The sequence below is a fragment of the Ornithodoros turicata genome, chromosome 2 (genome assembly GCF_037126465.1).
Source record: "Ornithodoros turicata isolate Travis chromosome 2, ASM3712646v1, whole genome shotgun sequence".
In the NCBI taxonomy this organism is placed as follows: domain Eukaryota; kingdom Metazoa; phylum Arthropoda; class Arachnida; order Ixodida; family Argasidae; genus Ornithodoros; species Ornithodoros turicata.
The window spans coordinates 100,698,819-100,725,380 of NC_088202.1; the positions used below are offsets into that span (position 1 = coordinate 100,698,819).

At 45.5% G+C, this 26,562-nt stretch overlaps 1 protein-coding gene across 6 annotated transcripts in view; it reads right to left on the reverse strand.

Annotated features, from left to right (window-relative positions):
* Positions 1-301: 301 nt before the first annotated feature.
* LOC135385839 (cholinesterase-like) overlaps positions 302-26,562 on the reverse strand; it is a 29,863-nt gene continuing 3,602 nt past the window's right edge. For 2 of the 6 annotated variants that reach the window (XM_064615399.1, XM_064615396.1), the window contains 3 exons: positions 8,957-9,261; positions 3,836-5,023; positions 302-1,687 (listed from right to left, as the gene is read on the reverse strand). In XM_064615399.1, the coding sequence (XP_064471469.1) occupies positions 1,519-1,687; positions 3,836-5,023; positions 8,957-9,255 (1,656 nt within the window). In that variant the 5' untranslated portion in view covers positions 9,256-9,261 and the 3' untranslated portion in view covers positions 302-1,518. Of the gene's footprint in view, positions 1,688-3,835; positions 5,024-8,956; positions 9,262-9,353; positions 9,536-14,543; positions 14,860-18,287; positions 18,374-22,067; positions 22,202-26,562 lie in introns of those variants that run through there. The other 4 variants (XM_064615401.1, XM_064615398.1, XM_064615397.1 and 1 more) reach the window with 4 other exon arrangements.

The window sequence follows — 26,562 nt, forward strand, 5'->3', positions numbered from 1 at the left end:
ACACCCAATTTCTGCCTCGGCGCGCTCGCCGGCCGTAGGAATTGCAGGTATAGGTGAATTCCGCGTCCGTTCGCATTCATTTTGAGCTGGAATAATTGAAATGAACAAAGAGGAAAACGACGTGACACTCTCGCAAATCACCTTTACGATAAGCTTAACCTGCAGAATTGCACTGCTAGACGAGTTAAAACCCAGGAAGCGCCACATGTGACTGGTCAGGGTGTGAGCTTCATACTTCCTTGGATATTAATAGAAAAATGCTTTTTTGTAGAGAAATGCACGCGAAACAGAATAAGTGACCTAACCGGTGTATACGTTATATTTTCTGGATTGCACAAGAAATGATTAGACATTGAGTACATTTCTTCACTGAATGTGGTTGTCAGCTAGCGTTAAATCCCTCGAATCAGCACAAAAGAATCATTCAAAAGTAAAACAACATGAACTGTTCTACAGGCTCGATCTGTCTCAGACATCAATGAAAGAATCCCTTCATTTCAACAAATTTCCGACACTGGTGCGTGCATATACCAACTCCTTCTGCACATCTGCATTCTGCCAACTTCTGTTTACACATTTGCTGTTATGAGTGTTAGTGTTCTTATATCCTTCATTTATGCTTCATTATGTCGTAACATTAGGGGAACACTGCAACGCTTTGCACAATTTTATATTGAAGTTTTTTTTATTCCTTGTTAGCGCCGCGAACCAACTGTGGCTATGAGGGGCGTACCGTGCAGACAACAGCGCCCTTTGTGGGAATGAAGTCCTTGCGACCGATGTTATGAAGCTACGTATTTCTTCCTTCGGGCAGTGTCACATTTTCCTTGCGGAATTGCAACAAGCGGAAATCCGGGCCGGCCACTCCACTGAAATACACAGCGGCACGGCATACCACACGCACTCCAAAGATGAAAGCGGCGGGAAAATGGCGCCAACGGTAAATAAAAACACAAGCAGATCATGTACGTTTCGCGCGCGTTATCTGGACGACGGCGCGGAGAGCCAATGATCGTTCAGAAGACGCGAGTGAATGGAGCGGTGGAGGAGGCGAGAGAGGTCGCGCTCTTTCGGCAAATGTCTAAAAGTGTCGCTACTTTTCAATAAACAGGGGCTTTAGGAGCACCGTGTGCTGGCATGGTGCCGCGGATCTGAATCTGAGGCACAGTGTACCCGTAAATTCAAGTGCCACATTTTTGTAATAATTTGCCAGCCGTTTCAACGGCACAACATACGTTACAATGTTTAGCGTGTGTGTATATGCATGTATGTTTGCACTATTTCGTCGTGAGTTACTTATGCGATGACCCTGAGAATATCACAAACAGATCGTGTAAGACACACGAGGTCCTGGCTGTGTGGGGTTCACAGAGAAATTCCAGTGTCCTTTTGTTTTCTCGGATCCTTTGATCCCACATCACTTATTTTCGGTGCCTTTACCACCAAGCAGCATTCAGTTACTCGTGATAAACGTTCGCTGGATCTTGGTCTTTTTAGACGACTCAACGCTTTTAGCATTTAGCAGTCACAACTATCTAACGCTGGGGTCATGTATTTTGCCCAGAAGCGGCACTTGTCCAGCTGCCTCAAGTCTTCTACGTTGCTGGACTCGGCGTCCAACACTACAGTTTTGTAAGATTGTCGAGTGAATCTTGGCCATGTAGCGTTGCCGACTTTGGGTGGCCTCCTGAAAAAAAGGAGAAAAAGAATTAAACACACACATAATGTTTACTTTCCCTCGGCTTGTGCTAACATAGACGCAGAATAATACGACGAGCTACGGGGGTGTTACAATGCAGCTTGGTGCCTGTTCAATATTTGTAAAATATTGCTTTATTTGCACTAGTACTGTCGATAAGAGAGAACTCAAAATTGCAAATATTTCAAAAGACTCGCATATCCGCCCCCGAGCTTTTTGTTTGATACGTTGGCTTAGCATCGGGGGCACATTAGGTACACGCTTGAAACGAGACTTTTTTCTTGACAGGACATAACTGCAAAGGTGTCACAAAAAGACGATCCCTACCATTTATGATAGGCAGTAAAGCTCTCTTATAAGAGTGTAGGGACTTCGTATGAGCACAAATAATTAATGTGTATGCTCTAGTCTAAATTGGAAATTTGAAATATGCTGAGATTCGTAATGTGGCCAAGCGTTAGAAGCCGTCACGGCATTGTCTCGAGGAAGGCTTTCGGCTGCGCTTCTTCCCGTCAGGTGGCGGACGACGAGGAGAAGCGCAGCCGAGTTACAAGTTTGGTTCCGGGGTTTAGGCGTTTATAGTTTGGTGTACTCGAAGGGTGTTTTCCTGTTTTCCCGAGGATTACTTCTCGCGAATTCGGAGTTTTTCGTCCTTTTACAAATGAGCTAACTTCCGAAATTCGGAGGAAATTCGACGGCTGCGAAACAACTTACGCACGAAAAGGATGGGTAGCTGTCTAGCGAAAAAGGTTCATGCTATGCAACATCACTTGCAGACAACGACACGTGTATCGCGATCACTTAGCCAAATGAACATTTCGAAATCCAGATATTCCTTACAGCGTCGCAAGGCAGCTGTCGCTTGCGTCCCCGTCTAACCGTCCATATTGCAAGAACTAGCTACACTGTCAAGAACACGGTTTGTATATCATCTGTGCCCCATGGCCACTTTGAAGATGAGGGGAGGGGGGGGAGCATGATTCACGCAAAACAGAACTGGAAAACCATAGGCGCTGGTCGTTCTCCCAGTAGACCAGGGAAATGGCCAAAATGATGTCAAAACGCTCTCGTGTCGAGTAGGGTCCCTAAGCAGGGTATCCTATTCAGTGTATCCGTTATCGAGGTGCCTCTAGGCAAAGATAGATTTTACCTGCATTACACGGATACTTTGTACATTATTCGTACGGATACTTTGGACGTTCCAAACCCAGAAATAAAGCTGTTGTTGTTGTTGTACATTGTTATGAGTGCTGCAGAGTGGATCTGCTTCAAGGGGGCCATCCTCCCTAGCCGTGGGGGCTGGTAACCGGCGATGTAAGGCAATCTCGACACGAAACGAAGCGTACCCCATCCACCAGTGCTTTGCCCCAGCAACCAGTGGACATGGCTCTTCTTGCTGAAGGCTCGGTTATTGGAACCACCAAAAACGGAGTTCTTTTTGGGGTAAATCCGAATTGCCTTCAGTTTTACCGGCGCATGTCCTTTTCTGATTTTTCGGATAAATCCGAAAACCAGGAACCCTAGTCCTAGGCGAGTAGGAAAAGCGACCATTTGGCGCTTCGCCTTCGGCGCAGGTTTCTCGCTTTAGATAAAGGGGCTTCGTTTCTCGTTAACCGCTTTAGATAAATCTCCAGGGTTACGATCGACGGTGTCTTGGAAGACTTAGATGGCATCATATGCAAAGCAGATCGCTCGATTTCTACAACCACAAAACAGACCACAGTACACCCACAGCGGACAAAGACATATCCTATGTAATTGTTTTGCCACAATTGGAGGTTGCCAAATGCTTGAAACAAACTTTTCGATTGTGCGATTTTGCGCAGACTCCAAGTTGGTGGACACAGTGTGTGTGGACAGTGTGTGTGGACAGCGTGTGTGAGTGACTGACTGAGAGTCTGTCACTCATTGGTTTTATTGTAGATAGCCATTTGTGTTTTCCTAAGTGATCTGGAGTAGCCGACTCTCGTAATGAGTGCCTATTTCTCCATTTTTTTTCTTTTCTAATCAACTCAACTCAACTCAAACTTTTCGGTGCTATATAGTGCTAGGAGAAGTTAGAATAAAACGAGCAAGTTTTCTGTTTAGCGTTCTATTGTAAATGTAAGTGTTAAACAAATAGGATCTGAAACATACCCTGTTTTTGCAAATGTGGTCCAGATGTGTATGAGCAGAGTGCTGTACCGCGCATCGATTTCGGAGTATGCTTCTAGCTTCGGCACTCGTAGAGGGAGCCCAAATACGTACTGAATATCTTGAAAGTGTGTCAACCCGATCCATGAGTCTGTCGTAGAGTCACTGCTGGACTGATGCTGTAGTTTGTAGTAATAAACGCGGGAATTCCTCGAAGAGAGTTTCTCACCGAAGGACATTCCTGGACACAGCATGAATGCATCACCAAGCGCATGCCCCAGCTGCGCTCTAAGCAACGAATAGTCATTTTCACCGACATCTTGCACGTACAACTCGTAAATCTGTTTCACAACCGCAGGTGGAAGAAATCGGAACGTCCTCAAGAAGAAGAAGAACATATCCGACTTGTTGACGTCCACAGCATTACGGGACGGAAACTGTTCCCAGTTTGCCAGGCTGACAAATACGGATCCCTCATTCTCTACGTTTCCCGTTAGGATATCCTTGGGCCGAAACAGTCCTTGATCTGAAGCAACTAGGGGATTAACTGGCAAGTAACGGCCCCCGTAGCTGGGTACGAAGCATAGGGGAAACTTTTGGCAGGTGATAGATTCCCACAACGCAATTTCACGAGCGGGTTTCCTTCTGATGCACGAAATAACCTCCGTTGCATTGCTAGAAGAACAGCCTAAAGCATCGGCCAGGGCACGAGCCTTCACTTCCGCTGTCTCCGCAGAGTCTGCGAGGTACTTGACGTAAACACCTCCACTCTGGATTATAGCTCGCGAGAAGAGTGGGCTGGCGATGGGAGACAGAATGTGCCATCCGATGGACCATGCACCAGCACTTTCACCGAATAGTGTAATCCTATCTGGGTTTCCTCCGAAATTAATTATGTTATCTTTCACCCATTGCAGTGCTAGGACTTGGTCCATGAGTCCTTGGTTTCCAGGAGCCTCGTGGTCGTTTCCAAGGCTGAGGAATCCGAGTGCCCCCAAGCGGTAGTTCATTGATACGACGACAACTTCACCGAGCGCTGCGAGAATAGTTCCGTCATAGAGGTCCATAGAAGATGATCCAAAGTTAAGGCCTCCACCATGGATCCATACCATGACGTCCTTGAGTTTATTCTTGTTGTTAGAGAGCGGAGTCCAGACGTTGAGGTAGAGACAATCTTCACTTTGGTTGTATCTGGAAGTGAAGGGAGTAACGTTCATTTATCTGGGAGTTCAAGTATTCTTTCAAGGTCATGACTTAAAGTAGTATTTAAAGTAAAAGTATAAAGTAGTAGTAGTATTTATGGAATTTAAAGTACGCCGCAAAAAACGACCGTGGGCAACGGCGGTGGAGAGTAGTACCAGTCTGTGATCTGCCTGGAACTTCGCGCTGACGCTACAGGGCTCACGTTCGCTGATTGGTTCAGAGAAATGTTGTCTGCTACTCTGCTGTTGTCTGCTACTCGGCTGTTCAGGGTTCCGAAAAAGCATTGCTCCTGGCTCGGTGAACTGGCAAAACTGGTTTACGGCGGCAAAGGGACACGGCGCTGACCCCCACTGACCGGCGAACCAGAACGAGTTCTCCTTGTAACGTCATCGGTGACGTGGCATCATACCTTCTCCTCCTTGTTATACGCGGAGTGGCGAGTTAAGGGTTAACGCGCGAAGCCATATTTATGCGAGTTTCTTTTCTGGTAAACAAATTACACACATCAAAACCTTTAGCTCTGTTCGGTAAAATGACACACACACTTTCATCAGACGTCTTAATCTGAAATTTTTGCGAAATCTGAAACTTTGCGCACGCGTTGCATTCTGGGGGTTTATTTTCATGGAGGAAGGGTGAATAGTCCTCGTTCCGTTTTCGCTGACCTTGAGACGTCGTAGACTATAGGTCCAAAGAGGAGAAATCGAAACAGTTTGGGTGCCCTTTTCCTTCTTTTCAATACAAAAGTTCCCACAGTTCAAGGCGGCGCTAAGCACACTGTGATTTTCTGAAGTCGTTTACTCCGATGAGTTCGGATATTTTAGTGTCATTAAGTCGCGAGGAGTGCGAAACAGAAATACGATGCTAATATCGAGTAAGTTGTGTTTCGTCTATGTTTGGTGCATTATAGACTCTAAAAGTGTCGTATGCCCTCAAACAGTGGCCTTAAACTCAAATCGAGTCTTGGGCCAAGAAAAATAGCAAACTGACTTTATTCACGATGGCTTTCCACGCAGAGACTGTGAGGTGACACGGGTTCGAGTCCTGTCACCGACTGTGCTGTCTGAGGACAGACGAATGCCAGCACAGTTCCCTCTGAAGTCCGCTCAGAACGCATCTTGAGCCCCTTACTAATTATATTGCCATGTTTGTGGATCATTTGATGTAGTAGCCTAAAGGGGCCGCGATGCCGGAATAGGAGGTAGGCACCGTGACCAGTGCACTCATTGCAAATGTCGTACTACGTCGCGGGGAGTTCCAACAGGTCTTGATGGACTGGGAGTCTAACCTATCTTCCCAACTCATGGATGGCAGATACGACGTACTCAGCTGCCATATATTTTACCAGCTAGGAATAATTTCTGAACAACCGGATAGCTTTGTGCTATGCTCTTCTTCCTGCACCACAAAAACTATCTTAGACCCGTCTGTCGGCAGCGCTCAAGGGCTTGAAGTAGGTGCTCCAAGCTATTGAGAATTGCGGGGTTCGTCGGCCACCGTTGTGGAGGATGTGCTTATTCCAAAATGCATGAAGCAGACCACCGGCTGGCTCTGCAGTGGTTACTAACCCACTCACCTCCTGTGGCGAATTTCCCCATTCATCGTCATCAATCTGTTGTTGTTGTTATTAAGCCACTGTGGAAGCCCCCGTAAACGCGGTTACACACGACACGGACGCATTCGCAGGACACTGCTGAGGGGTAACGATCGATCGTTCCGCCGTTTGACGCATAACCGAAGTCGTGATTGTCGTAAGTTGACAACTGACATTCGGCGTAGTGCATTTTGAAGGGCTGACCCAACGCTGCCCAAGCAGAAAAGAATCCTGGCCCACTATTGGCTAGACTTCAGTAAAACTGGTCCAATATCGGTCCTGCATTCCCAAGATTTACGCAATTGTCAGTTCATTAGGTCAGTTAATTGGGTATATTGTCATTCATTGTCAGTTCATTGGGTATAATGGCTCCGTATCAAAACATTCAACCAATGTGTGATAGATACTGGGCATATTTCTTTATCACATCACATCACACTGGGCATATTGGCTCAATATTCCAAGACTTCCAATATTTGGCTATATATTGGGAATAATGGCCGTTGCTGAATAAATAAAAAGAAGAGAAATCAATTAAAATTTTCTATGGATCTACTGTATGACTGAATCCAAAAGCAGTAAAAAACACAGACGTTATATTCATGGCGAGTTAGTACTCCAAGCAATTCCCCACTTTAGTGTTATGTGTGTATGTAACCAAATTAAACTTAGATACCTCACCGTTCATTCTGACACTGAGGCGAGCAGGACTTCCTAATTTGTGGAAGCTTGCACGAGAAGCCATGTATTATACCAGTTTTCATTTAGAAAAGAAATGCCCTTGCCTTTCTAAGTGAGCTTTTGTTCGACTAATTATCCCCTATATGTGATAATGCAAGTCTAACATTGCAGTAAAGCGCTGTATTGTTTGGAAACGTATTGCAAACCAGCGCATGTAGCCTGACATATATTAGTGAGTGCAGTTACCAATATCTATGAAGCCTTGTGAGAACTGCTCCTAAAGCTGAAAACACTACGCTGGGAAATTTAGTTCGGCAGTATAGGAACGATAGAATATACAGTGGCGGGGCATTGGCAAAACTGGCTGGCCGATATCGGTTCCCAATATTGGTCGAATATTGGTCCAATATGGGGCCAGGGTGCAATTGTAATATTGGGCCAGTATTACCAATATTGGTCCAATACTGGTATGCTGCTTGGGTCGCTTCCCGGATACCACAGTACCGTGCGTTAACTCGACCTTCGCTGCCGTATATAGAGCGAGTGGACTCACCCAGCTGCCGTCACTGCAGTGAATCGAGACATTACCATAATAATGGAACAAATGGAACATTCCCACTTTCCGGAATTATATCTCAAGGTCCTCAAAATATACCCTGGTGGTGCAACTAATATACCTTCAGGGAGGTATAAAAATGATATACCTTAAGGAAGGTATAGTGTTTATATCTCAAAAGGTATGCACCCTGGGACAAGCCGTTTATACCCCAACAGCGATGTGGTTGCTCGTTCAGGTTATGCATACACTGGTTTCATCTCTCGACGAAGTCATTTATACATAGCGATTTTGCGTAAGCTTATTAAGATCAACCGTTAATGTGTAATAGTATCATCACAAAAAAAAGTAATTTCCCCAACTCTGCTTACCATTAAGGGCAATTCGGGACTTTTCGTTCGGGATTTCAGGAGTTCGGGACTTCGTGTTTTCAGTGAGGCCATCAACCTATACATTCTAGGAAGTTCCTTCGTGGAGCTTCCCAGCTTGATGCTAATTCATAATTCGTGGTCTTACGTCGCTAGACAACATCTATAGAGCAATGTTGTAGGGTATCGCCTATTTTCGCTATGAAACAACCCACGCTCATCTACCGAATGTGTTGTTATCGTTATAGTACTGCTATGATGATAGCCTAGATTTTGCTTAACGTGTCGTATTTTTGCATCCTACGATTACTGAGGGGAACGTGACATTACCATTCAAAATCTACTGGAGCAAGGATATAGTACTGGAGCAACGACTGGAACAAAAATACTTTACACCAAACATATCTAGAAATCCTCTAGTTTAGGCATCTAACGTTGCTGCGTGTGTTCAATGTACCACGAACACGTAGTAATCGTGTACTTCATATTATGAATACGCACACAGACCTAACCATGGGATGGTGGTGTGACGGACCGTTCACCGCCGGCTATGAAATCGCGCTTTATATAGTTTGGAATTTGAGTGTTCTCCCAATGTCCCATTCGTTCTTATGTTCTTGCGCTTAATTGCGCTCCACGCGATCAGATGCCCAGTATTTACGCATTAATTATAAAAAGAAGAGCACAAAATCAGCCGACTCGACAATGCAACGAGTACCTACCCTTTTGCTACCCAGTCCGGTATGGGGTTAGCGGGTGTGAACTGAACGCATGCAGGCGGCTTCTCCGTCGCGTGTAGAATGTCCGGTGCCCACGGTTTCGCTGGCACCGAGTTCTGGAAGCGGAGAGGTCCGACCGGAGGACTGGCATACGGTATTCCCATGAAGGCGTTCACGGCCTTGCTCCCTCCCAAGGCCCACACTGTACTTCCCAAAACAACGCCTTGTGAAACTTCGGCCATGGGCGCGTCAATGCTGTTGCAGTACCCCAACGGAAAGAGGAAGACGATGAAAATGACCATGGTACCCTGCGAATACAACAGTGTATAAATTAGTACGGTAGGCACAGGGTGCCGCCACATCGACAGGCAAGCAGGTCTGTAAATGACGATGCTATTACCAGGGTAATAACAGCATTATCAGTGAATGTATTTACGGCTGTACTTTACTAACGATGCCGCGGCGGACGGATAGGCGTGGAATTAGCGTTTGGCAATTTTGGCACGTTGTCATTGTTGCCAGACGATACGGGCGAGTGATCGGCGATCGGCTATGTATCGCATAGTCGTCTGCCATCCGATACAGTCGCATGAGACGCGTTTTGGGTATGGAAAGGTTAATAGTCGTCTTCTATTGGATGTAGTAGTATGAGAAGCGTTTTGGGTGTAGGGTTGCGTAAGATGGTTTTGCTTAATGGAACTTTTTATGTTGATGGATGGAAATAATAAAATGCTACAAATTAAAACAAAAAGCAACACCTGAATGTGGAGAGAGTGCATCTTTTCCCAGGTTAGGTATTGCTGTCGAAGAGTGGGTCTGTGTAGATATGTGCATCCGGCGTGACTGAGGTTAGGTTAGGCTAGGTGATTACGTATTGTACATGTCGAAGAGTGGGTCCATGTAGAATGTGCATTCGGCGTGACTGAGGTTAGGTTAGGCGAGGTGATTACGTATTGCACATGTTGAAGAGTGGGTCCATGTAGAATGTGCATCCGGTGTGACTGAGGTTAGGTTAGGTTAGGTCAGGTGATTACGTATTGCATAAAGTATAAAGTATATAGTACGGTAGGCACAGGGTGCCGCCACATCGACAGGCAAGCAGGTCTGTAAATGACGATGCTATTACCAGGGTAATAACAGCATTATCAGTGAATGTATTTACTTATTCGCATACCCCAAAGGCCCTCACAGGGCATTACATGGGGGGTGGCACATAGAGGCTGGTAGGTACAATACAACTTCAATTGTAAATACACGGCTTATTGTAGATAGGCATTTGTGTTTTCCTAAGTGATCTGGAGTAGCCGGCTCTCGTAAAGAGTGCCTATTTCTCAATTTTTTTCTTTTCTAATCAACTCGACTCAGAAATGATTAGATACAGCGGTGCGAAATTGATGAAGGTCAGTAAGTTCGACTATGTGATGAGGGAGGCTCTTCCACGAAATGGTTGTTTGCGGAAAAAATTAATTCATGAAACGAGACGTACGGCACTGTTGTCTTTCTACTTTGTGTGGATGGTCAATGCGTGGAAAAACTGTTCGCGCTGGTGTTATGTAATGTATACAAAGAGAAGGATTTGGAGAAGGATAGAACCTGCGGAATAAGCATAGTCTCGCAATGAACCTACGATGTTGCAAAGATGGAACATCTAATGATGATTTCATGTTTGTGACACTTGATGAATATGAGTAATCAGAAACAATGAACCGGCCCCAGCGTTCTGGATGGATTCGATATGGTATGTCAGGTATAGTTGCGGGGGATCCCATATTGCTGAGGCATATTCCAGTTTCGGACGAACAAAAGCAGTGTATGCGATATGGCGAACTTCAGAGGAAGCAAGCTTCAAATTACGATGAAGAAAATCAATGGTACGAGAAGCATTGCTGATAACAGAGGAAACGTGAGCATTCCATGTGAGGTCAGAAGAAATAATGACTCCAAGATATTTGTACTGATTATTAACAGGAATCGCGGAGCCGCATAGGGTGTAGGAATGGTTGAAGGTTGCACTAGTGCGAGAAAAAGGGATGTAGCAGCATTTAGATATGTTGAACGAAATCAGCCACTTATCACACCAAGTTTCCAGAGCCTGTAGGTCACGTTGTAGAATATGTTTATCTCGTGATGACGAATTGATCTGCAGATGACACGGTCGTCAGCGAACAGGCGTATACTCGATGAGACACAATCAGGGAGGTTGTTGATATAGACAGAGAAGAGGAGGGGACCTAAGACTGTACCCTGAGGGACACCAGATGATACATGACAGAAGGATGAGGAATGATTGTTCACGAAAGTGGACTGAAGGCGGTCAGTCAAAAACATATGTATCCAGGAGAGAACATGTGGATCAAGGCCTAGTTGTGAGAGTTTTACCTCTAATCTAGCGTGCGGTACATAATCAAAGGTTTTAGCAAAGTCCAGGAACACGGCATCTCTTTGATGGAACTGTCCATATTTGAGTGGAGGTCGTGGATAAAGCCAGTTAGTTGTGTTTCACATGAGAAAGTTTTACGAAAGCTATGTTGGCAGAGGGGAAAGTAAGCATTTGATTCTAGGAAGTTGATTACCTGCGAATATATGTGCTCCGTGATTTTGCAGGGGACGCTGGTAATGGAGATTGGTCTAGAGTTCGACGGTGAATGATTGTCACCACTTTTATGTACTGGTATTACCATTTCCCGACGCCAGTCTTCTGGCAGAACTGAACTATTAAGTGATTGTTGAAATATTCCAGCAAGAAACCCGCTCGAGTGAGCCTTTGTGTTTTTAAGAACTTTGCTGTTTATTCCGTCGAAACTAGCAGAGGAGGAGACCTTGATGAAAGAGATAATATTTTCAGTGCCAGCAGGAGATATCGCTATCGGTAACATGTTATTGAAGATGGAGGTGAAAGGCGCGAGAGGGGGTTGGTTGTGTCTTCGTTGGTGAACACGCTCGCAAATGCGTTATTGAAGATAAGAGAACATTGATTATCTCTAACAAAATTACCATCGCGGTCTTCCAGTTGGATGTTTACCGATGGAGATTTTGGGTTTATAACTTGGTAGAATGCTTTGGGGTTGTGCTTTAAGAGATTAACGAGCCCTCGCTATAAAACACGCGTTTAGAAGAAGTCCTCCAAAAATTTGTATTTCCGGGCGCACTCTTGATATTTTAGCAGTGGTGATGCAGACTTGGAGCACTTAGCAAGCTTGTACAGACGTTTCTTTTTACGGGCGAGCAGTTTGATTTCATGATTGTACCATGGGGCACGACAATGTGTCTTGATGAGAATGGAGGGTACAAAGGCTTCAATAAGTGCATTAATCTTGGATTTGTATAAATACCAGTTTTCCTCGACTGACCTTACTTCGAAGTTAGCGAGAAAGTTAACCAAGTAATTGGATAATTCAGAATTTATTAGGTCGTAGTTACCCTTATCGTACAATTTTGTGCGTTTGCGCGAGGAACGACGGGACACGCTGGGGACAGATATTGTGAAGTGAAGTACTTTGTGGTATTTGAAGCAACATGTCGTATAACAAGCTACACAAAGTGCAAGGGACCCGCGCAGACTCCGAAATGAAATGATCGCGGACTTCTACCATTCTGGAGTAGATGAATCCACATTTTTGGAATTATCAGCTCCACGTCTTTCTTGATTGACATACCCATCCATCCTACTTTTCTGAGTTGGTACATCCAGTTTTTTTGTTGTTGTTTGTTTTGTTGTTAGCGTTAGATTTGCGTTGTTAGCGTTTACATTAGGCGTATTCTTTAGGGAGCGTCTCTTTATGCGTCTGTCCAAGGACCCACGATGCCTGATAACCTACGCCACCACTTACGTGAATTTTGTATTAAAATCTCACTCAGGAAGCGTTAACGATAACACTGCGGCGCTGCCCAAAGACTCGTCAGACAGAAGAACGAGCAGATCCCAAGCAGCACAATGTACTGAAAGTCGAGTGCAATAGGGGTGGACGGGTAGGTGGAAGGCCTTGAACAAACTCGTGAAGCTAAAGAGCGTTCATAAGACACATACCGACCACCCCTATTGCGCTCGACTTTCAGTGCTGCGGGGGACGTCTGTTACTGCACATAGTCATATTCACTGATGCCGTCGCTTTTACGCCCACACACACGCCCGGTTCTGTTATTCACGTAAAGGAAGATTATCCAATTCCTAATTCACCGAATGCCGTGATCTGTTTAAGCTGCTGCAAGCTCTTTAACATATTCGGAGTAGTTCTGCAAAGCGTGTCGTTCCAGTGAAGTAGCCAGAGGAGGTTTTGGGGGGGGGGGGGATTCCAACCCCCTCTCCCGATCTTGTACCTTTGCTATAGTGCAGTTGGGAGAGGAAAAATGAGGGTGAAATCCCCTCTAGTTAACAACGCAGAGTGGGCCAGTTGGTATGACATCTTAGACTACGGAGCTACGGTAGCTACAAGTGGAGTCCTTTTCCTGTCTTCTTTGTCTGCCGTAGCTCCGTAGTCTAAGATGAAAACCTCTCCCCCATGTAAACTTCCCCTAGAGGCCCTCCTGAACTATTTTTCTGGCTACGCTACTGCGTACTCTTTGCATATAAAAAGTTCTTAGTGTATCATCAGTTCTTCGATGATACCGGACGATGTCCGGGCATCAAAACGCGCTACCCATGTGTTCAGGAAAGTGAAGCCGACGATTGCGGTCGTTACGTCCTTGATGGGCACCACCATTGGCCAGCGCGTGAAGCGATCGATACAGGAGAATATCTGCGCATTGTTTGCAGAGGGCAGAAGGGGCTCAACTAATTCCAGGTGGACGTGGCGAAAACGTGAGTTCGATGTCGGAAAGGTAACTGGGTAACTGCGAAGGTAAAATAGTAAAAAATAAAAAAGAAAGAAGTCGACCAGTCCTCAGCGATTGTAGTGATTGGTCGGACGCGGAAGTCACGTGAGTTTTCTTCAATAATAGGGTTTTATAGCATGTTCACCGTGGCGACGAATGGTGCATTTCTAATGGCGGAGGGCACTGTGTAGCTAAAATGTCACACTTAGAACGGTTCTGCGAGATATGCGCAGAGCATGGCAACTAATCGAATTCCGGTGCCTGCTTTGTTCTCCGTGAAAAAAGTTTATTACGTCACCAATATCATTAAATGTCAACCTAAGGAAACACATAAAGACACGGCTTCCTTCACCATATTGAAGATTGGTATATAGTTTCGACGTATCAAAACTGCTAAAAAACGTTTTCCGTCACTCATTGCGACACCAAGATCTGAGCTAATTACACAAAGTACAAGAACTAAAGAGTACATAATACGTAGTGAGTAACTTGAAAGTAACGTGATACTTTTAAAAAGCAACTCTGGAACTTGAACTTCGTTTTCATAACTTGTAAGTTCGACACTAAATTACAGGTTACATTTTAAATTACATTTTTTTACAGTTTAGCTTTTAACGAGTTCTTTTTGTCGAGTATCTGCAGCATGTAGCTACCTTGGTTTTTCTTACAAATGTAAAGTATATAAAGTCCAGCATAATATATGACTTCTGCACAGCGATTGAATACATGGTAGACAGAATCAGCGTTAAGTTCAGTACATGACAACTGAGGTACTCACATACAGACACGAAGAAACGCACTTTCGTGCAATTCTCATTCCCTAGTTCAGATATCCTGATAGGATGGCCAACCTTGTTCTTTTGTCCCACTATATGCCCGGCATCTTGGACACATGAACATGCCACGGCATGACGTTCTCCTCTGATCTTCGTTTGCAATGGACCGCAACGCATAAGTAGTTTCACGTTTGCCAGTCGCCTACACCACATATCATTTCACTCCCCATCTTCCACGTGCCAGCTACACCAAACATGTCTACGTGCGTGCGAAGCAGGTCAACGAAACGACCAAGGCAAGGGACGCGTGAGGGGCAGCCGTGTGGAAATTTACGTACTCCGCCCACGTAGGGACACTCCGACACGTGTAGAAGCACATCTGATAGCCCACAGCATCAGCCAAGATCGTAAACAGCTGCTCTTTTGTGCGCTTGTAGGAGACGACACTGTGTCGCGTATGCGAGGAAAAAGGGGTTTCAAAATGCTGCTGAATGGGCATTCATGCTCTCAAATCAAGAGGATGTGCTACTGAACACGAAGAAAGCTGCACAGGTGGCGCAAGGTCTAGTCTTATTGACACCCAGGAGCCTGCACCTCCCATGAAGAAAAAAAAGCGATGTTCTAGGCGAGCAGAACTCAACAAATACAGCGCTGTATTGCTGAGCTACACGTCAATGGTGACAAGAAATGTGAAGGTTTTGCTGGGAGGTGCGAATAAGTAACCAGGAGCCGATTTTAAAAAATGGGAGTCTCGTTTAAAAGTCCTAGATTAGCCAAGATTTTCTCCCTTTGTACATATTCTCTATTCGCATCCCATCAGCACTGGCATGTAAACAACGTAACCCGCGTCTTACCTCTACGTCAAACGTGAAGTCTACACCCAATTTACGCGTACTAACACGTCATTATAACGCCGCAGCCTGTGATGACAGTTCATCGGTTCCCAGCATTGTAAATGCTTCCAGTCGTCGCGCCGCTGTAAAGACAACGTCAGCTGGAAAGTCATCCATTCCGTAATGCCCTCATCGGCATAACGGGTACGCTCCGTTGGCAGAAATGCGAAGCTTCCGCGATGTTAGAGCTCCAACATGCTACAGGCACACCATCGACGTTAATTAATGTGACACATAACACTACTACATGAGCGAGGGTACGTATGCACATCATTTGTCATTGAGGCGACTATGAAATAACATCAGATGATTCCGCATCGATCAACACTTACCTTGGCAGAAGGGTGCCAAATTATTATAAATGTACCGTCTGTCTTTGAAAGAGTAGCTCCGTTGATCTGTCGAAAAGAGGTCCAGCGATTAAGGAACGATGCCACTAAAAAAATGCTTCCAAGGAAACGTAAATGTAAAGAGGATGGTAGCCACGTCAGTCCCGGATAGTTACAATACAAATGACCAAGTGCTCGACTATACTATGCAGATTATCTCTGCAAAGCTGGTCCGCGTCTCACTCGTGCATTGAGGTCATTTTGCGAGTCTTATCTTTGGCGTTCGGCGAACGGGGTCGACAGAACCTCACCAGACTTCGATAGTCAGATAAACGGCGAAATGATACGAACAGACACACAAGACAAGGCGAACAAACGGCAGCTAAGATGCTTTGGGGCACAAGCGTTAAGTTAGGCCATAGGAGTAAGTGGAAGAAGACCCTTGAACCTATATATGTGGTAGCGATGACTATCAGGGCTTCGTTGTCTGTGGGAGCCGCGAGATCTCGTGCGCCGGACAATGTCCCAGTTACCCTCATTTGCGGGTTTCTGTATCTGTTGGAGAATGTCACTCACATATAACTGTTCATTTGTAGCCCCTGAACTCGTCCTTGTATCTTGTGTTTAGATCCTAAACCTACTGGTACATCGATATGGCTGTTCAGAGACCGCGTATGAAGGAGTTCTCTACGACTGGGATCTGCTACTAGAATTAAACATTGCACGCGTACGCAAACAAGGCCAGTGCTAATCTGTCAGAGCTATATCTTCTTTCCGCGGATACGGCTGCCGCATTCCGTCTGCAAGGTGTGGGGATAAACTACAGGCACCATCACTTTGTCGAACCTGCTGCTCGGCTCGACAGCTTCCCTAGACCAGAGGTGCCGAATTCATTCATGTCTGCGGGCCGCATTGAGCCATAGAGGAAGTACGCGGGCCGCTATACCACGTGTTTCGGGTAGCCTGTTTCTTATATAACGCAACACAGAACTTAAAACGACGTAAGCCGTATATATTTGCGTTACTTAGCGTTGCTCAAACGCAGGGTAAGCAATCCTTTTTATTTGCTGTGTACTGAGGAAACTTGGCACCTGTTATTGCGTCAACATCGGGTGAAAATGACTGCGCAGTTGCAATCACATTGAGGTGTTCGTTTGTTAGTTGTGAGCGTAACTTTGACTTATTGAGGTTCATCACAGAATACACTGCTCGCAGACGTATGTTGACGCAGTTGTCTCGCGACGTAAAGCCACGAATTATTGTTATTAGACGTATGTTGTACCGAACATGGACAACATTCGTATCTTCGGACGCTTTCGTCTAACGTGAGAATAAAAGGAAGCCGCACCTACTTATTCTAGTCCATACTGCAGAAACCCCGAGACCAGGGACACAGAAAAAAAGGGGACAAACACAACGAAGTCTTTTTGTCCTTTTATTCTTTTTTTCCTTTTTTCCTGTGGTCCTCGTCTCGGAGTTTGTTCAGTATTGATATCACAAGCTCGTTTGCTTCATAACTATTCTATCAGTATTGATCTAATCAGTGCGGCGCACTGCAGGTCAATCAGTTCCATTTGTAAATCATTACTCATCAGGAACGTTGTCCACAGCTAGCGGAAAACGGCGCGCCAAAAAACTTCGTTTCAAATCTGATGAACTCGAATTCACTCGGGAGGTCTAGCCTGCGACTGAACCGGTCCGCCTCTGGTGGCATTGAAGGTACCAATATTGCGGGTGTAGGAAAAATCGTCCCCGGAGGAAATGTCCCCCTGAAAAAATGTCCCCCGGAGAAATCGTCCCCGCAAGAAAAGTATCAAGAGAAGTAGTTTTCGCCAAACGGCGCGTGCCCAGCTGTGGGTAGCCCCCCTCAACCGCATGGTGAACAGTCAAAAACAAGCCTAAACTAACCTAACCTCTGAAAACTAACCTAGGACCCGGTTCTAATCTAGGTTCCCACCGGGGACGATTTCTCCGGGGACGATTTTTCCGGATCCCCAATATTACAAATCGGCCGCGTTTAGGGTTCGCTCAGAAATTTGGGTACGAATTTTGGCAATATCAATCAACTAAAACTCAGACGCTGGGGCAGGTTTAGAGAGTTATCAGCGAAGGCGACGAGAGTGACACAGAGAGAGATAGGGAAAGTCGAACTTTTCAACGTCAACCCTTAATCATATGATTAAAGGTTAGTTATGATTAAAAGTTAACAGTTCGACATTCCCTGTCTGTCTCTGTGTTACTTTTCTCGTCTTCATTCTTGTCGTATACCAGCCGGCCCCAGCCAGAGAGTTGTCGGCGGTTGCATGTCATTGGGGACAATTTTCTATCACTAGCCAACGCAAGACAAATTGCACGAGTACAGAACTCAATCATAACGACACGACCGTTCATGAAGCTTGGGCATATCCTGTTTTTTTTCTTCTTTTTTTTTTACCACTTTATATGTCAAAGTAATTGTGTCTCAGCAGAAACTGTCCATAGGTATCCAAAAATTTTCCTAATCCTGAGTATTGAATCATCTCACCTGTAGCAGTGTGAGCCTCGTAGAGAGAGTGTCAGCGGGAGCTAAGCGCCTCTACGCTTCTGTTCCAAGCCGTCTCGAAAACATGCAACTAACGAACGAGCAAAAGGGGGAGAGGTAGCACCGTTCTAAAAGATAATCGCGGAAAGGATACGTGAGCGCGAGCCAGTCATATAAGTCTGCAATACACGATGGAAACTGTTATGCGTAGATGTTATAGAACACATTGTCACAATCATCAAAGTACTTGTATTGGAATGACCCTTGAATGACTTGATTGGAGTGACTGTATTGGAGTGGCGAACATCTGTACACAGAGAGCGGAGTATACATCATTTGCCGTTTCGTGGATTTTCTTTCATGTGTTCTCTCGGGTGGGCAGATGATGTGGGTGACGAGAAAAACGACCATAGCAGACATGACATTTTGAGAGTAAAGAGCTCTGCAGATACACTTTAAAGACAGGTCTGCACAGTATATACAATTGTCTTCTGAGCTCCCGAGAGCGTGATGCGTACGGAGCATCGTAGGAATGTTAGAGCCCGATGTCTGAGCAAAACAGGACCCGAGATTACGAATGGAGGTTAGAGGTGTGCGTCTACAAGGTGAAGGTCTCCAATGAGAAGTCCAATAAAATGCTGGCAGCAGCAGACCACGCCCGAGGACACTGACGGAAAAATTGCGGTGATGCACCCACATCTTTCATGAGAAAGTTCGTTACGAAATGGGCATAGGAAAGCACATGCAATTAGGAATCGGGAGAAAAATACTTCACACCAGCGCACAAAATGCAGAGACATTCTCTTCCCTGTTGGGACAAGAAACGACGGTTTACACAGGTTCTCAAGCGAGACGAGACGCATGTAGACACAATTGCACAGCGAACACACGTTCCCAGATAGAACTTATAGGCAGCAGGGAACTGTTGCAAACTTCCTTCTCTCCGTCCTCCTCATTTATCATCATTCATCATCATCTCTTCCTTCGGGGACATTGTGATGCTCCTCAGCAGTGTGAGGTAAACTACGCGTAAGTAAGCGATACGAGCGTCACTACTGCTGCCACCTGCTTTTAGAACATGAATTTGCTATTTGTATGTTGTGATGTGCATTCGTCTCTCAACACCACCACCACCTTTTCTCAACACAGTAGATACCGTTGTGCAGAATTAACTTGGAGAAGACAGCTGTCAAACTATGGCGATTGACGTGTTTTATGTTCTAGAAGCTACGTCCACGAATGACATTCAGAGACATTACAAGTTGATCGTCTAAACGAACGATCCAGGACATTAAATAGTAGATAGTCCACATCTTAAAAGTCAATTCCATGATCTAAGCGCTTATGAAACTGCCGGAATAATTCTGTTTCGCGCGATTTCGGTTACTTAGGCCCGGTTTCACCAACCGAGATCAAAGATTGCAAAAACTTGAAGTTAACACTCAATTATTTTTTACAAACGTTAGCTATAGTTACGTGATGAATGTTTCAGTGACAATAATTCGCTTTAGTGAAGTGGAGTTAAGGGTTAAATTGAAGTTAAGGGACCGTTGGTCTGGGTTCAAATGTTAATCGGCGTTGTTAAAACCGGGCTTTAGTAGCACGCGATACACGTTTAAAGGACGCCTAATAACCCGAAGCCACTCTTTATTTTGCAACTCGGGCTCCCGGAACGGAAATTATCTGCTTCCCCGATACTGGACTTTCGTCCTTCCTGGAGACAGGCGATACCTTTGCCATCTTGCAATGAATGAAGAGCTGTGACTAGCTGGAAGCAATATGACAAGAAAATATGAAGATAATAACAAAGCGAAAGGCGACATGAACCCAAACGGGAGAAGGAGGAGTGTGGATAAAAGTTCGAAAAATCTGACGTCATTTATGGACAGATAAAACACAGTGGGAAAACGAAAACGAATCACATTGGCTGCACAACGGTAACATCACACAGATGCACTACGTCGTTTCGAACCAGCTGTTGTCCAAGGCAGAGCCGTGTATATACACAGGGATCCCATTAGGCGACTCTGGTCCAAGGTAATTACTAGCCACTTTATATCTTCGGCGCGTTATCACCTAAAGTGCTCGCATCCTGCCACTCCTAGGGCATCAACAGTAAATAACAACTGATAGGGACACATAATGCCTTGACCGATAGTCCGACAACAGTTGATTTCAAGGTTTAGTGATACCCATAAATGCAGAACACGGGGCGAATTGACCTGGATGTTCTTGTAGTACCCAAGAATTGCTGGCTAATATACCCCATTTTCTTTCGTCTTTGTTTGTTTATTTGAAAACACGTCTCGCAGGGCCTATATAGAGGCTGAATTTCTTTTAATGCGTCTTTCTTCTTTATGAAATAAATCCAAGACAAATCTCCGAATCTCGGAAGAGGGGAATAGACCTCTACCCGAGAAACGTCATCGTGACTTTGGTAGACAGACTGAAACAGAAACGAATCGGAAGGGGCTGGGTTCCACGAATGGGCACTTGTTGGCTGCCTGCTATTGAAAGAAAAATAGGACCGAAGTTCGCGTCCCTTTCAGGGACCATCGTAATCCCCTCAAGACCGTGGCTTTCGGGCGCGACCTTGTTCGCCCGTAGTTCAAGTCTACCAAATTGGTGGCGCTGTAGAACACTATGACGTCATTTGCTTACAAACAGGGAGAGGTAGTATGGGCAGGGAAGTATGGCAGCTGATAAAAGAGCATGAATGGAGAAGTGAGGTTTGCTGTTGGTCAGGAAATTACTAAGGTAGTACGAATAACTAAAAGTAGTACGTCGTGAGACAAGTATATGGACAAGTCATAAGCGACGCCTCAGTTCGTGGATTAGTTTCGCTAGCCCCAGAACTGTTCAAGGCGCAATTAAATCTTAGGCATGTCTCTGTCGGAGGCTACCTCAACTTCTGTCATGGCATTATCGACAGATTTCAAACTCTTAACGTTTATGATCGTAAAGCGAACTCGTCTGAGCTCCAGAGGCCGTCTCGATAAATTGGATAAGCTTTAGAATGCCGTCGACATCAAACGGAAAGTATTCGCGTAAGACGACCGTTACATTACGGAGACAGAGAGATTTCAAAGTAATGCTTTCGAAACACCAAAGTTTCAGTTACTCGCCAAAATTTGCCGAACGAAGTTAAGCTAACGTTAGCCTACTGACGCACACACAACAAAAACATCAGAAAATTCCCGGCCTACATGACAGGTAGCAGCAGTAAATCAGCATGACACAACAATAAAACGTCGCAATCAATATCTCAGCAATTCACCTGGACTGACGGCTCAGAAATGGAGAACAGAACAATTTTTGCTTAACTTCACAGATTATCACAGTTTTCGCTCTCAGGAACTAAAGGTTGCTGTGACAAAACTTGACCAAATTATGCGGCTCCACATAGTGCATAGCGTGACACTTTTCTAGAGCATTGCAGGAGTAATCTCATCTTCTCTTCCATCCGTTCTACCACTTGCATGAGCATTTATATTATCTCTCTTTTCTGGTCATGACCGATAGTAAGGTATCCTTTCGTGGTACTCTTTCGTGTATTTCGATACTCTGTTCCAATTTAGTGCCCCAATTTACGAGTACATATGTTTCAGTAGAGTAATTTTGCACACGACGGCGCTGAGCACATGCGGTGTATCACCTCACGTAAAGAACAATTCACGTTATGCTCACCTTATCGTTCTTGATCCAGTTTATCTATTGAAGTATGCATATCGTAATCGACATCATATCGCACCTCGCACTCAGTCAAATATCCGCCCTTCTCACCTCACTTTCAGTATTCCCGGTTGTCGTTCCTCTCGTTCACGGCTGAATGGGAAGCACCTCACCGTATCCAAGTGCACTGTCAGCAATGGTAGTGGTTCACGGGAAGGGTTTACACACAGTCCAGCTGTGACGTCGAGGAAAAGAGGCGTGAAGCTTTTGTTTCGACGTTTACGACGTTCGCCAGCAAATCGACGTTTAGCAGTTTCGAGAGAGTGAGGTGGTCAACATAGTCAACATATCCTCTGGAACGCCTTTGTGACAACTTGAAAGTTCCCACATCGTGAGGTCGTGTAGGCACGTGTCTGCATTTTACACGGGAGGGAACATCAAACATCTCGGGCTGTTTGAACCCATCATACAAGTCATTCGTCTCGCACGTCATTCATTGTTGTGCAAAGCGAGTCTCATGACTGAGAGGTTGCTTCCCGACTTGTACGTGACACGTTACAAGTTATTGCGTTGCTAGTAGTGAATTACTTTCTGGAGTAATCTTGCGAGTAATCGATTAATTTTGCGAGCTAGTATTTTTTTTTTGTTTCAAGTAATCTGATTACAATTTTTGGTAATCGGTTACCTTTCAGCTAAGCTTATATTGCATTGACGAAACCGGCCCACAGGCTCCATCACAGCCTCTCCTATCTGCTTTGCTTTGTAAGTCGTTGCAATAACATTCGGCACAATCCATTTTGAGTGCCTCAGGGCACCCTAATATCTTCCTACCCCAACCAGCCGTATGTATAGTTGGTCAAGCTTCAGACATAGTGAGCTACCTGGAAGTTCCAAGTTAGAATGTAGCGCGGCCGAGCGCTTCTATTGTGAAGACCTCATGGATCAACGCTGTGGAGGGAGATGCTCAGAACGCTGAGTTCGTAGTTGCGATTGTACTTGCTCTTCGACGCTGCCTTGTCGACTAGTTGTTTCTTTGTTTGTAAGAAAAAAACAAGGAGAAATTGAACTCGTCTCCCGACTTGTTCTGCTACTCCTAACAAAAATTATCACCCCACCCCACCCCCCAAAACTACTTCCCAGGTCCTCTACTCTCAAGTTCGCTATTCACTGTTCAGAAGTCCACTATCCACATGTTCACTAGAAGTCCACAATTAAACACTATTCACAATTATCCCAAGATCATGCACACAGGTCGACTAGTTGTCCTGATTCATCGCCATGGTTTCAGCTTTTCGGAAATGTTTATAGTGTTTTGAAGAGAAAATATGAAAACAATGTGTTGTTTAAATGCATGACGTGTTTACACAAACAAAATCTCCTCTCCTGTTCATAAGTGACGAACTCCAATCTCAAAAAGCGGGTCAAGGTATCCGTAATTTCACGAACTTTAATTAGCCATGTGACTTATTATTATTGAGAGTAACGGTTAAATTAACGCATCGCTTTGCTAGCAGTTACTTGATTACAGTTCTAGCCGAGTAATTTGTAGGGTAAAAATTATTTTTGTCAGAAGAATAATAGCAACGGTAATACATTACTTTTTCGAGTGACGTGTACAAGTCTTGCTTTATAGGTGCTGTTCCTCGCGTCTCGTTTCTTCTTGCTTCCAACACCGGCCTTATAGCCTCCGTCGCTGCTGCGCCATTAAAATACTAATCATCATCATCATCCAACACCGGCCGTGTGCCGGAGATCTAGTACTTCCATCTACGCTCGGTGGGAGCCAGACTTTTTCAAATTTCAAAAGTCGTTTTTATGATTCCGCCTTCGTTTTCAAGTGAGATATTTTACAACTGTGTTCAGTTCGTGTAAATGATTGTGGGAATACCCCAAGACTGAAACCCATTTGGTTGCGAAATCTCCCTTTAAAGCGCTAGATAACAAGCGGAGTCTCTCTCGCTTCGGCCATGACCAAGCAATTATCCGATGGTCTTGGCACGCCCAGGCACATACGAAGGCTACGTGCCAGAAGACACTGAAGCTTAGGCTCGGAGGATGGCGAGATCCCGTGTTGTTCTTGCAGACCATACAAGAGCGGAACACGTACCAGGGCTCGATGAATGGCCGAGAGAGATCGCGCATCGCAGCCCCAGCTAAGGCCAGCAATGTGTCGCACTACAATAATCCCCCCGTAGAGTTTCGCCTCTAGGCCCGCTATATGTTTTCCCCACGAGAGTCGGGAGCCCAGCGTTACACCCAAGAACTTGCATGAGGTCGAGTACTGGAGCTGTTTTCCAACCACAAAAACACGATATGGAAGCATGTTCTTTCGCGTGAAGGCGATAATGTCTGCCTTCTTCCACGAGATATCTAAGCCTGACATCAACAGGTATTGGTAACAGGTAACAACAGGTAACAGGTATTGGTGTATGGAGTTCAGGGCTGACTGCAGGCGTTATTGAAGGGCTGGGCGAGAGTTCCCGGTGGTGCAAACGCAGATGTCGTCAGCATAAATAGATAAATATACTTTCCTTCCGATGCAGTCCTTAAGACCTACCATAACTACGTTGAAGAGAAGTAGGCTAAGCACACTTCCCTGTGGACCCGTGGTCTGATGGAACCGGGCGCGGTATCTCCTTCAGCTGTGCGGTGAAACGGTATCCTACCACGAAGGAAATCCGTGATCCAACGCATGGTCATTGATGGCAAAGAAGCACATGTAAGCATATAGAGGATCATAATGGGAATGACTGTGTCATATGTCCGCTTCACATCGAGGAATATAGCCACCATTATCGTTTTGCGGGCCATTGCTTCCTGTACTGCGGACACTACGTCCAAAACGGAATCCAGCGCCGAGCGATGCCGACGGAAACCAGACAAATTTTGGGGGGAAGAAGGATCTCTTCTCGAGCCACCATTCGAGTCTGTGAAGTATCATGCGCTGGAATAATCCAACAAGGAGCACCCAGATACACTGCTATATTGATTTCTTTTATTTCGCTGTGTTTTAACCGATTCCCTGTCTTTCGAAAGGAGACAGTAAGGGTCGATTCACACGATGCAACTTTAGTTGCGCGCAACCAGAGTGCGCCACCAGGTTGCGCCGTACACAGGGGTGGCATCCAATGTATTGCTCCGTAGACGAAAGCGTGCTGGGCGAACGCAATGCATCCTGAACAGGCCCTGGTCGCACGTCACAGGAAACGTCAATGCACACGTGACCTTAAAGATGGCGGAGCCCGTGATCAACGGCTAAGCCGTTTGTAAACAATGCGGTCGTTGTTTCTGCGCGACGTTTTGGGTGTCTTTCGATCACGGTAATCATTTTTATCCGATAATCTCGCAATAAAACGCGCAGTTTTGCACATAGGGCCTCGTATTGTTGGCGACTTCCAGAGGTGTGATGACGACCGCGCGTTAAGACTCACTGAGCCGATGCGATGTACTTAAACTAAAAAGAAATGGGCTACCATGTTACGGAAGAAGCACCGCATAGTTTACGCTGGCAAAATACGTCCTTCTCTTGGCGTTGTGAAGACGGAAATATGTCAGTAAGCGGCAAAACGACATGTTAACAAAGTCACATGACCTCAAAATGACGTTTTCTATGACGTGCGACCAGGACAAGATGGCAGTCTTGCCAAAAGCACCCGCTTGAGGTTAGTTAAAACAATGGCTGGTTTGTGTCACCCCTGTGGCATGGTATGAACTGAGAAACTCTGGTTACGCAATCCGAGTTGCAGGAGTTGCACAGCCGATCGCTGCACGAGCGATTTCTCCTGCAACTCTAGGCGCAACCTGTCAGTCACGGCTCCTCCTTGCAAGCGCGTATAATCAGGACGACTTCTATGTGTCAGTTATTGCAGCGGCGGGACGCGGGATGATGAAATTATCACTGACCAGTGGAAATTATGCAAAATTATGGAAGTCGAAGCGGATTGAAGTCGCAATGAATGGCAGTCGCAGTACGATCGACGAAAATGATGACAGTGATGTTTTTTCGCGCCATCTGGCGTGCCCGGTGACCACTTCGACATTCCGAGTTGCTCGCGCCGTAACAGGGACCCATTTGGTGCAACTTCAGTTGCGCGCCACTGTAGCGGGGACCGAGTTGCAGCATAAGGTTGCATCGTGTGAACCGACACTAGACTGTGCGTAATGCTGCTATTGCTCGACAAGTTAATTTTAATCAGCTCTGACTGGAAAAACTAAGGATTAAAGCAGCAGCTCAAAACTTTGCTATTACTGTTTTCATGCTTCCTCAATTTTTAAAAGTTAATTCAGTCTCTAATAAAGCGGCGGAAAACATTGAATTGTTTGGTGCCACATGACCTAAGTTTGTCAAACCTCGACCAAGGGCGTGATCGGCCAAGAATTGCTGAGAAGAGAAAACAAAAAAAGATAAGCACGACCCCACCACTGAACTAACTTAACCCATCACTCCAAAGACTCCAGTTCATAACCGTCCTTCCCCGCGCCTTCTTCCTAAATGTGGCGAGCATTCTTTTTACAGCGAAGCCCCAGCGGGAGGGGGGCGTTCTTCGTTCCGCTCCTGTCAGCCGTAACGAGGTATGAACGAGGTTCGTCAGAGCGAAAGCCGGTC